This window comes from Vicugna pacos, chromosome 15 (genome assembly GCF_048564905.1).
Source record: "Vicugna pacos chromosome 15, VicPac4, whole genome shotgun sequence".
Classification (NCBI taxonomy): Eukaryota; Metazoa; Chordata; class Mammalia; order Artiodactyla; family Camelidae; genus Vicugna; species Vicugna pacos.
Window position 1 is genome coordinate 35405830 of NC_133001.1, and position 12765 is coordinate 35418594.

Consider the following 12765-nt stretch of genomic DNA (forward strand, 5'->3'; position numbering starts at 1 on the left):
CAAGTACAGAGGGGGTGTTTTTTTGAGGAAGTTGTCAGAGGCCTGGAGAAATGGACGTAAAGGAAACTCCGAGAGGAAATTCTGCACAGGACATTCTGCAGCATTACTGGGAATAGCTTCACTCTGAGAATTTCAAAATTGGAAGGGATCTTAAGGGTGTCTACTTAAATCCCCATAAAATCCTGGACTCGTATTTGCAACGTTTCCACCAAGTGGGCATCTAGCCCTGTCTTGAACACTTCCTGGGATGGGGAACTCTCTAACTCCCATTCTTTGGACCACACGATTAGTATACTAGGATATTTAATAGCAAATCGTGTGGTCCTTTTCACCCTCGAGTCCTGGATCCTGAGACCATGCAGAGTGAAGCCACCTTCCACTTATCTTCAGATATTTGAAGGCAGCTTTGCCCCAAGCCTTCTCTGCTGTCAGCTAAAAATTCCTTACTTCCTTGGCTAGCATTTTAAAGACTGATAATATTAAATTTCCTGTTTTGGGCTACCTGTGTAAGGTAAACATAAAAATACATAAATATAAAAATAACTGTTACTAAGTATGATTTGGTGATAAGTGATGACAGTGAATTGGTACTTAAAAATCAATTTTTTTTTTCTGTAGCCAAGTAACATATTTTTAGTAGATACAAACCAAATAAAGATTGGAGACTTTGGACTTGTAACATCCCTGAAAAATGATAACATGCGGACAACTGAAAAGGGAACTAAGCGATACATGAGCCCAGAACAGGTGAGATCCCCTTCCTTTCTGCTTATATATTATTTTACCGCTTTCATTTTCTTAACTATAAAAATAATAGACACCTCTCATGAAATTAAAACAGTACAGAAGTAAATTGAATAAAAATGAAAAATTATCCTTAACCTTTTCTTCGATTCCTGCTCTTCTTACTATAGTTTGTGGCTTATCCTTTTAGATCAGTTTCTGTGAGTTATAAAGAATATACAAAAAAAAAAAAGAATATACAGACACAAATAGATATTTACAGAGACTTTCTTTACATAAAAATATACATAAGTACATTTTTATAAGGATGCTATAATGTTATTTTGTGACTTGATTTTTCTAACTCAACAAGATATCATAATGTTTCCAAATCTGTACAAATAGACCTGACACATTCTTTTTAACAACCTTATTGTATGCCAAAGTATAGATATACCACAACTCATTTAACTATTTCCTTATTGATGGGCGTTTATTTAGGTTGTTTCCAATGCTTTATTTTTACAGACATGTCATGTGTCTTCCCCCTAATCTTTGGGTCTAAAAATAAATATTTCTATGATAATCAATGATAGATTCTTTGAAATGAAATTATTGATTAGAATGACAGATGCACTTCAAAGTTGAGAAATGGTGAAACTGTCATTCAAAAGAAGTGATTGCTCTCCTGCTGAAGTGTATGAGAACGCTGCTTCCTCCCTCATACTCTCAGTCGGACTAGGGTATTACCAGACAGGTCAGTGAGATGAGTGAAGTGTAGCTTGCTTTTTTAGTTTGCATTTTCCAGGTTTTTAGTAAGGTAGGTCATTGTTACATGTATTAACTTAAAATTTTTCTGCAAATTCTGTATTCATACCTTTCCTTATTTTTCTTAATTAAGTTATCTTTTTCTAATTTATTTGTAAAGAATCTTTATATATTTGGGGTATTGATGAGGTATCTGTTAATTATGTCACAATTTTTTTCCTTATCACTTTTTATTTCTTCATTTATAAGGTGGCATAGAAGCTTTTAAGTTGTCACGTTTATCAATATTTCTTTATAGCTTCTAGGTTAATCATTTTTATTTTGGAGATCCTTCCTACCATAAGACTATAAAAACATTTTGTGTTTTTGCTGATACTTTAGTTGAATTAATTTTTGTATATATATGTGAAGAAGGGATATAACTTGATTTTCCCATGTGGTTATACAGTTACTTCATCCCCATGTATCAAAGAGTTGATTACTTAAAATAATATTTTAAGGAAAATTCACAAAGACAAAAAGTAGAACAGAGGTTACTAGGAGCTGGGGGGAAGGAGGAATGGGAAGATGTTATTTAATGGGTACATTGTCTGTTTGAAATGATGAAAAAGCTCTGGAAATAGGTAGTGGTGATGGTTACACAACATTGTGAAGGCACTTAATATTCATCCCTTCTCCTGCTGACGGACATTGGGATTGCTTCCCGTTGTGGAATATGATGACTAAATCTGATAAGAATATTTGCATGCAAGTCATTTACTGGGCATGATTTTAACTGCTTTACCTGCTGCGTCTCATTTAGCCAAACAGTCAAACTCAGGTTAAAACTGTTACTTCCATTTTATGGTTGAGATTATTCCCACACTGATGGTTAGTTACGCAGATGATACAACTACTCAGTGACAGAGATTTGAAGCTGGCCATTCAGACTACATATCTTGCTCATAAACATACATTGTTGTGTGATGTATTTTGGTTAGATGACTTTTTGGCCTCAGATGGCATGAATATTTACATCAGTTGAGTCACAAGTGTGACTGTATTTTGATTTTCTTCAGGATTCTTCAGAAGACTATGGAAATGAAGTGGATATCTTTCCTTTGGGGCTAATTCTTGCAGAACTTCTTTATATATGTCCCACTTTTTCGGAAACAGTGAAGGTAAATAATCTCACAGAAAGAATTAAGCAGCAAAAATTATTGGCCATCATGTCCAAGTGTTGCTGCAGACAGCCATTGCCCTCCTGTGAGAATGGGCGGGAGCCTATGAGTGTTGTATGCCAATGAAATAGGAATTTTTATCTCTTTCAAGTTTGAGCAACCAAAACTTTTTGTTAAAGATCAAAAACTTTGGTCTTCATTGGGAAGTGTGTACATCTCATAAAATTGTAGTTGTTTCTTCCTATTTGAATCAGTCTGTAAAATTTACTGGATTGCCTGCTTTGCCTAAGACCCCATGCCAAGCACTCCAAGCGTTTTGAAAATGAATAAGCCTTGTTCTCAAGGAGCTTACATTCTAAAAGGGAAGATAATATAAGAGAATGCCATAAATGTTTTAGGAGAAGGCATGAAGGCTTATGAAAGCAGCTATGAGGGAGGTCTTGCCAGATGGAGGGATTTAGGTTAATGGGAGGCGTTTAAATTGGGCTCTGAAGAATCAGTTGGCTTCTAATAGTCCAAGTTTGAAAGATGGGGATGCTAGCTTGGAGACAGGAATGTGAAGAGTGTGTTTGGGAATAGCTGGCAGTGTCATTTTCATTGGAGGGTATAAGTCAAGGAAGTGATGGCTGGTGTTACTGGAAAGCTATACTGCAGCTAAACTAAGGCAAGAATATGCACTTTCTTGGGGAGGCAGTGGGGAGTCATGAAAGGCTTCAGGCAACTGGATATCCTAATCTGAAGCTCAGTAAAAGGGGCTTGCCTGGAGTTGACAGCCTCTTCCTCTATGAAACAGGGATAATGAAAATACTTATTGCAGAGGGTTCCAAAAAGAATGAAGGAAGACAATTCATATGATGCTCCTAACACTTCCACATGCTGTAATGTTCAGGATGGTTATTACACAGGGTGGGTGGGGGAGAGGATTCCTGCTTGCTTCTTGGCTACAGAAATTTCCCGATGATCTAGAAATAACCTCAATTTAGGGTATCCCCAGTCTTTAGTTCTTTCTCAGTTTGCTTTTTTTCCCCTCCAAAGTATATAACTTCCTAATGAATGTATATATGTTTAATTTTTAGATGTTTGACAAACTAAGAGCTGGCATTTTCTTAGACGTATTTGACAACAAAGAAGTAAGCCCTTAAAAATCATCGGAATTTTATTTATTGAAATGTTTTATTTCTTAGTATTGACTCTCACTGTCATTACAGAAAGATCTTCTACAGAAATTACTCTCAAAAGAACCCAAGAAACGACCTGACACATCCGAAATACTGAAGACTTTGAAGGAGTGGAATAATGTTACAGAGGAAAAGAAACGAAACACGTATTAGATGCTAAAAAAGTATCCTGCTTCTGTCATTTGATCCTATAACTGTCTAAAATCTGCTAGGGAATATTGTTGACATTCACCTTCTATTTTCATCTTCCCTTAATTTCTTGCCACATTTGCAGAAAGGTTTCCATTTTTTTCTTATTTCTAAAACATTCTTACATTTGACTTTTTCCTGGTTCATCTCCTTATTGTGAAGATGGGGAAGAGAAAAAGAAATCTCTCAAATTTTCTTTTTCAAATCAATTAGTGGATCAATTAATTAATAAATATTTATTAAATGCCTACTGTTCCTAGGCCAAAAAATGTAAGATCTATCCCTGTCTTAAATAGCTAACAATCCAGTTGGAGAAGTATGGGTAACATGAAAAGACAAGTGAAAAAGATAATACAGTCACTTTGGAAAACAACTTGTTATCATCTGGCAAAAAAAAAAAAAAGTTAAGTGTATATAGCTATCCCTGAAAAGCCATCATTTCCATTTCTACATACATGCCTACAAGAATGTTCATAGAAACCCCATTTATAATAGCCAGAAGAACAGGAAACAATGCTAATGTGCATCACAAGAAGAATGGATACATAAATTGGATTGTATTCATACACTGGAATACAATGTAACAGTGAAAATGAATAAGTTACAGCTAAATGCATTAACATGCCACATCTCTCAGGAGCATAACATGTCAAGCAAAGCAGGATATAGAAAATACATACAGAATGAGTCCATCCATATAAAGTTCAAGGACATGCTAAATGAAGTAAGTTTGTTTAGGTATCCAAACAAATGTGGTAAAACAATAAAGGGAAGGAAAGGAACGAGAACTATTATTAGATTCTGATAGTGGCTGTCTCTGAGGAGGGAGGGGAGTGATGTGATTGGAGAAATGGACTTCAGAGGTAACAGTTAACTTTCTTCCCTTAAACTGGATGTTGTGTCCACTAGTGTTTGCTACATAATTATTCTACTTATCTTAAATACATTTTGTACCTATTGTAACAACACTTTAAAGAGATGATAATTGTGCTGTAAGGCGGTAGCTGAGCACAGGAAACAGTCCATCTGAAGGGACGAGATCACTCTCTACTGAGGGATAGTGGCACAGGGCTTAGAAGTCATGCTCCGGGGAGACTTTCAAGTGTATGAAAGATTTAGGTGACTAGAGAGGAGACCATGTGGGCAGTGTGGGCAAAAGGCATTCAAGAAAAGATATATTTGAGGAACACTGAGCATCCTAGTTTGTTTCTCTGAATTGCTGTAGGGAATGCTGGAAGGTAATTTGGGCTGTATCTGAGGGTTACTTTAAACTTTATAGCAACCAACTACCATTCTAAAATTATCGTGTAATTCTACAGTTTTTAAAATGAGCCAAATTTAGGCTTAGCAGAAAAATCACAGTAATAGAAGATACTTTTGTAAAGGCTTATAGCAATTTCTAAAAAGTGTTACTAAAAGCAATTAATACAGTTTTCAACTTCTGGTGCAGTATTTGATTAAGATAAGGTTCATCAATTGTTGCTAAAACTGTTGGTTGAAAAAGTGTTGAAAAACAGGGGCTTTAAACGGATTAAAATATAATCCCACAGATGATATTACAAAAGGAAAGATGTATCTTTAAAATGGAAAGAGCTTATCTCCACAATAACCAAGTGATTAAATTTAGCATCGCTGAAAGTGGGATGACCCGACATCATGCCCCTCCTAATGTGATGCAAGGATTATACACTGTCACCTATTCAGTTTTCTTGTCCAAAGTGTTTAACTGGAATTTAATCATGAGGAAATTATTAGACAAATTCTGAATGAAGTCATTTGATAAGGTAATTAACTTGGGCTTCTCAAAAAGTCAATATCATGAAAAAGAAATGTAGGCGAACTCTTCTAAATGGAGAGACTTGAGAGATATAATGACCAAATGCAGTGCTTGAATCTTGAATGTATTCTGGCTATATTAAAAAAGAAAAAGTCAGAAAATAGCTGTAACACGCATAAAGACTTTTTTTGAGACAATTGAGAACATTTGAATATAAACTGCATATTAAATGACATTATAGAATAATTCTTAATTTTCCTAGGTGTGATAATGATATTGTGGTCATCCTGGAAAATGTCTTATTAGGCAATGTGTTCAGAAATATTTAGGGGTGAAGTGGTGTGACATTTGCAACTTCCAAATGTTCACTGAAAATCAATTTTTATGTATATCTATGTGTGTGTGTATATATAGAGAGAGAGTGAGAAAGAAAATGTGACAAAATGTTAACAACTGAAAAATTGATAAATTTCAGTGGAAGATATAGAAGTGTTTCTTGTATGATTCTTGGAGTTTTCTGTAGGTTTGAAATTTTTCTGGGTGGAGAGAAATCTTTAAAAAAAAAGCTAGTAGTATCTGGATTTTAATGAATAAGTCTAAATTCAAAAGAAAAACTAATGAATGTGGCAAGTTAGTGTGAATGTGGCCTTATTTTTACCTTTTCTCTTTTTTTAATTGAAGTATAGTTGATTTACAATATTATATTAGTTTCAGGTGTCCGACAGTCAATATTTTTATACATCCTTCTCTCACTTTACTATTTCTACTACCATGAAGCAAATATAGCATCCCTAGGAAGCTTTTGTTTATTTATGAGTATATATTTTCTCTGCCTCAAAACTAGTAAATAAAAAGTATCCTCTTAAACAGAGAATGTGCAGAGGTTTTGAAAGAGCTATTTTGACCTAGTTGCTTCACTAGGAACAGAACTTCTAGGAAATTTTTATCACTAATTACACATACACTATTTATTAAATATACACATACTTAACATAAATACATATATATGTAATACACTCAGCACATACATATATGTTATTGTGCTAGGTATATTTAGCATATATACATAAATAAGTGTGTGTGTGTTTGTATGGCCAGCTACATAATTTGTGAAGCCCTTGTTCAAAAATTAACGTCGGGGGAAGGGTATAGCTCAGTGGTAGAGTGTGCTAGTTTAGCATGCACGAGGTCCTGGGTTCAATCCCCAGTACCTCCATTAAAATAAATAAACCTAATTACCTCCCCTGCCCACAGTAAACCAATAAATAAACAAATAAAACATTAAAGTTTTTTTTAAAATTTAATGTGGAGGTGGGGGTATAGCTCAAGTGGTAGAGTGCATGCTTAGCATGCACAAGGTCCTGAGTTCAATTCCCAGTACCTCTATTTAAAAAAAAAAGTTAAATAAGTAAACCTAATTACCCCCTCCCCAAAACAAACAAAACAAAAAAATACGTGGGTCCTCATACAACCACACAGGTTGCATGTTCATGAGGTTAGATGTGTATGAAATGTTTAGAAGACTAAATACGAGCTTTTCCAAGACTCCATTTATCCAGTCTATGTTCTTGAGAGATGAACTCGTAACATCAATTTCCCACAACTTCCTACACGTTCACCACAACTTAAAGTTCTTAGCATGTTAACTTTTCATTATGAAATACGGCATAATTCCAACATTATTTATTTTCGAAAGTTTTTATCTTAAAACATACACAGAAACAGAGACTCGAATAAGGAAACTGTGTACCCATGACCCAGCTTCAGCAACGATCAATTTTCTGCCTTTCTCATTCTATTTAACCTTTCCTTTTTTAAAATATCTTTTGCTGGAGGATTTTAAAGCAAATCTCAGGCATCGTATCATTTCACTTGTAAATTCTTAAAAATGTATTTTTAATAGGTAAGATCTTTTTAATTTTAACCAAACCATGATATCATTGTCACTGAACAAAATGAATAAGATTTTATTAATTATCATGCACTAATCAGTCTGTATTCCATTTTCCTGTCTCAAAAATGTCTTTCTGAAGGTTGTTTCCATCAGGATCCAACATTGCATTTAGTCGGTATGTCTCTTTTACTTTATAACATTCACCCCATTTTAATTTCTTTCTTCTTGCTATTTCTTTGAGGAAGAAACTAGATCATATATCCTATAGAATTTCCTTCACTGAGGATTTTAGCTGACAGTATCCCCATGGTGTCTAGTTAGATCTAGAAACATGATTTGATTCTGGCCCCCCAATTTTTTCCAAGAATACGCCATAGGTGATTCTTTTGCCTCACTTCAGGAGGAACGTGATGTCTAGTTGTTCTACTTTTGGGGATTTTAAATTTGATTGGTAGTTTGTGGTGGTGTCACTCTTCCTTATCAATCTTTCACCTAATGGTTAGCAGCCATTGATGATTATTGCCTGGAGCCATTATTTCATTAGGGATTGCAAAATATTGATTTTTTTTTTTTTGGATTCTATCAAACCTCTTGCATTTATCATCTGTGATTCTTCTATAAAGAAGAACTTTCTCTAAAGCTGAATGAGAAAAGTGAGATAAATATTTCTTATATTTCTTCTATTTATTTTTTATTCTTTTGGCAGGGGAGGTAACTAGGTTTTTATTTAGTTATTTTAATGGAGGTATTGGGGATTGAACCCAGGACCTCGTGCATGCTAAGCATGCACTCTACCACTGAGCTATACCCTCCCCTCAATGTTTCTTAATTTTTAGGTTGAGCTGGCATCCCAGCAACCTCCAAAGTGATGAAGTGAGCTTTGTTTTTTTGGCAGGGGCATGCCCTAACCTACACTTTGAAATAGTGTGTTTAGAGTGGGCTGGAGCAGGAAAAGACTATTATTTCTGAGGCTGAGAGGCTGAGAAGGCCTTGTCAGTGGGAGCGGAGAGAACCAAGAGGAACTGGCAACTAACTGGATGTGAGGATTTAGGGAAAAGCATCCCAGATAACCTCCAGGTTTGTTTGATGGTGAGAGCCAGGAATATGCCATTAAAGGAGATACAAGTCTCAATCAAATTAACCCCTTAAAGAGCCACATGTATTTGAGAGAGATTTTGTCTCACACTGTTATCTATTACACAGTTTTTAGTTAGGATTTCGGCCAACGGTGGGGCCCCTGTTCACATGTCAGCAGCGTGAGATGAAGCACATCTGAGAGGGAAAACGCTGGATCTCATTTTGAGATGCCGCATTTGAGGTGCTGCCAAAGATTCGGGGGAGGACATAGAGCAACCTCTGGGAAATGCAGGAGAGGCACTTGATAGAAAGGATGAACTGGACTCATACACAGAGGAGATGTGTATGTTTTCTGGAAGTAACCCCTGATGCTTAACTTTGAATCCAAGGGATTGTCAAGGGGGAGGTTACACAGAGGAAAGAGGGCTCAGAAACAGAAGCATGGGAGACACCTCCATTTAGATATTCAATCTTTACATCTAAATGTCAGTCCTCCCTAATGTCTGTGATTCGATGTCTGGGACTGTGACCTATACCTATCCTGCACTTTCTCAGAAGGGTCACCAAGGAAGGGACTGCAGGGGATAGATGGCCTGCCCTCTGATTGAAAACTGTGTAATAGGTAAAACTCTGAGGCAAATCAAATATCTCTCAAATATGTGAGACTGAGGGGTCAATTGGATTGAGACCTGTATTTGTTTCCTGTGGCTGCTGTAACCAGTTCCAAAATTGGTGGCTGACCTGTGCAAGTCACTAACCCTGTCGGGCCTCATTTTTCCTCTCTTGTGAAAGGGGACCCTAATTCCTACTCAAGACTGTTTTCAGGATAAAACAAAATAACACAAACCTTACACAACCGGAAAACAAAACAAAACAAAATTGGTGGGTGAAAACCACCCACTTTTATTTTCTTACAGTTCGGGAGGCCAGAAGTCTGAAAAAGGGCTCCCTGGGCTCAAGTCAGGTGTTTGCAGGGTTGTGCTCCTCTGGGGGCCCCGTTGTGCATCCCATGTTCAGTGTTACCTGAATAAGCCCCAGCCACACAGGTCTGCTCAGGCTTAACTGAATAGGCTTTTTCGCTCCATGGCTCTCTGCTATGGTTTCTGCCTGAAATTCCCTTCAACCTACTTTATTTTTTTTTTAAATAACAGCTTTAGTAAGACATAATTCACATACCATAAAGTTCAACCCATTTAAAGTATACATTTGTTGGTGTTTAGTATATTCAGAGCTGTACAACCATCACCACAATCATTTTTTTAAGAAAAAAATATGGCTTTAATAACGATAAAGACATGATAAAACAGCCCATATAAGTACCAGATAAAATGATAGAGTAGGAATATGGATGGATAACAAAATAAAAACCACTATTGGAATAAATAATGACAGATTAGACTTACATATAAACTTTAAAAATAGGAAATAACCAAAATTAAATTATGAATAATACCAAAATCAACTGGGGAGAAAATGAGGAAGTCTGATATTTTCACGAATGTGCTTCACCACAGTCAATTTTATAACATTTTTCTCACCCCAGAAAGAAACCCCGTACCAATTAGCAGCCATTCCTTATCTTCCCCCAACTTGAGGCAACCACTAATCTACTTTCTATCTTTTCTATCTGGACATTTTATTTAAATGGAATCATACAATATGTGGTCTTTTTGACTTAGTATGTTTTCAAGTTTCATCTGTGGTACAGCATGGATCAGAAATTCCTTTCCCTTTTGTGGTACAGCATGGATCAGAAATTCCTTTCCCTTTTATTGCCAAATAATATTCATGTATGGATATATCACATTTAATTCACCTCTTCATTGGCTGATGGACATTGGGGTTTCTACTTCCTGGCTATTATGAATAATACTGCTTTGAATATTCGTGTACAAGTTTTATGTGAACATATGTTTCCATTTCTCTTGGGTATATACCTAGGAGTAGAAGAAACACTGGTCATATTATAGCTCCTTCCTTGTAACTCTGCATAGCAAAGTTATGTTCAGAGCTCACATTCAGTGCTGTTGCCATAGTGTTCCACCATCTCCCACTTGGAATGAAACTTCTCCCTAGTATTCCCTTTGTGTATTACCTCAGTATTGTACTTACCAGTTTGCCTTGGAGCGCAGTTATTCCTGCACAGGTGTTTCCCTCCTTGTGAATTTCTTGAACGCAGGGACAGGCTCTCTCTTTTTGATTTACCCCAGGGCAACAAGTGTGTTGCCCTGCATAAAGCAGGAACTCTTTTGAATTAGTGGGGAATAAAAGTGTTAAGAATTTCATATGCTTGATCCTATAAAATGTGTCTAATACTAAATAATAATTATGTTCACTGTAAAATTTCAACAATCAAATGTTGGTAAATAATACTTGGAGTAAAGGTGGGTAAGGTAGATCAATTTTGTATGTTAAAGTCTTTTTATTTTGAACTTTAGAAGCTCCAGTATTTTGGCTTTATAATTAGGAAAATGAACTATTATAGAAATACTGGATAGGACTTTGAGAATAAACATAGTACAATATAAACAAAATTAAATGATGACATGTTAAAGTTTACTTTACATTTCAAATGTCACATATGTTCAAAAGCAAATTTAAAAATTCTTTTTTTTTAATAAAAATTCTTTTCAATGTTTTGCTTCCTTTGGTTTTCACTATTGTCATAAAGTTGTAAAAGGCTTATATGAATAAAAATAAGTTTTTACTCATATTAGAAACTGCGTTTTTAATTATCAGTGGTAAAAGTGGAGGGATATCTCCCACTGTCCAAGGCAGGCTGAGTTCTGGCCTCTGGCCTGGAGATGCAGACCACAACTCTGGTGGAGTCGTGTGTTCCATCCAGATTATTCCTGCATTCTAGGCCTAATTGTTCTGAGCATATTTAAAAATTCTAGGCCACTGGGCAGGTTGTGGGTTGCCCCAGGGTCAGCAAGGGGAGAAAAGGAAGCCAGTTCCTAACTCCATTCTGTCTGAAACAATCTGTGTAGCTTTGGGACTGACTGAATGAATGTGGTTATGTTAGCTGAAATGACAGGAAAGGAATTGACAATAATTCTAAAAAGATGCAGTCCTTTTTATTTGTTAATGCAATTTTATTATTTTTTAAATGAAAAAAGTAAATATCAAACAGTACTGTACAACTATGTAAGCTCCAATATTTTATATGTGTATTTATATTCATAAAAATAATTCAGTTCTGGATGAAGAACTGAGGCCCAGAAAGTAACTAGGTTTGCAAGCTCAGCTGCATCTTAGAACCAAGGATAGTGATCACAGGCCACAGAATCTCTAGGGGGTGGAATCTTTGTATTATCATTTTTTAAAGCTCCCCCAAAAACTTGAGAACAAGTAGATCAGGTCGTGTTAGGTCAGATGCCAGTGTAAGTTGTACTATTGATTATCTCAACTCAGGCAAATGTAGGTTAGCTTTTGCTATGTTCTCAGGTATGTAGCTTCTAATAGAAGAGGTTGATCTCTTGCTCAGTGCTACTGAAAGGTGAGCTATAAAACTGTACAGGTGAGATCCAAAGAGCAATTGTGCTCTAGTTTAACCAAGAGCACTAGTTCTCACCCACAGGTGATAATCAGACTCATTCTTAGAACTTTAAAATAAATACAGATATTCAGAAAGTAACCTAGACTAGCTGAATCAGAATCACTAGGGGAGGCACCTGAGCTTGTGAACTTTAAAAAATAGTCCATGATTTTGACGCCCAATCTTGGATGGAGCTCTCTAGAGGTGTGCCACATAGTATGTCTTCAGCTATATTCAGTTAAATTATAAGGAAGCAGAATTCAGGAAAAATAACTTTAAAAGTGACTCAGAGCTACCCAGCAATGCAACAGTCTGTTTTAAGATAGTGAGCTCTGTGGCTGGAGGAATAAAGGCAAAGGTTGGATTACCACCTGCTGGGAATGTTGTCAAAGGGATTAATAAAGAAGGTGGGTCATCTGGTATTTAAGGTTACTCCCAATTATTAAGTTTCTTTAGCCAAA

The 12765-nt window shown here is 36.0% G+C and overlaps 1 protein-coding gene across 3 annotated transcripts in view; it reads left to right on the forward strand.

Annotated features, from left to right (window-relative positions):
- Positions 1-11468, forward strand: part of EIF2AK2 (eukaryotic translation initiation factor 2 alpha kinase 2) — a 37492-nt gene extending 26024 nt beyond the window's left edge. For all 3 annotated transcript variants that reach the window (XM_006215563.4, XM_072937915.1, XM_072937916.1), the window contains 4 exons: positions 619-747; positions 2550-2651; positions 3728-3781; positions 3860-11468. In XM_006215563.4, coding sequence (XP_006215625.1) covers positions 619-747; positions 2550-2651; positions 3728-3781; positions 3860-3982 — 408 coding nt within the window. In that variant the 3' untranslated portion in view covers positions 3983-11468. The remainder of the gene's footprint in view (positions 1-618; positions 748-2549; positions 2652-3727; positions 3782-3859) is intronic.
- Positions 11469-12765: the final 1297 nt, after the last annotated feature.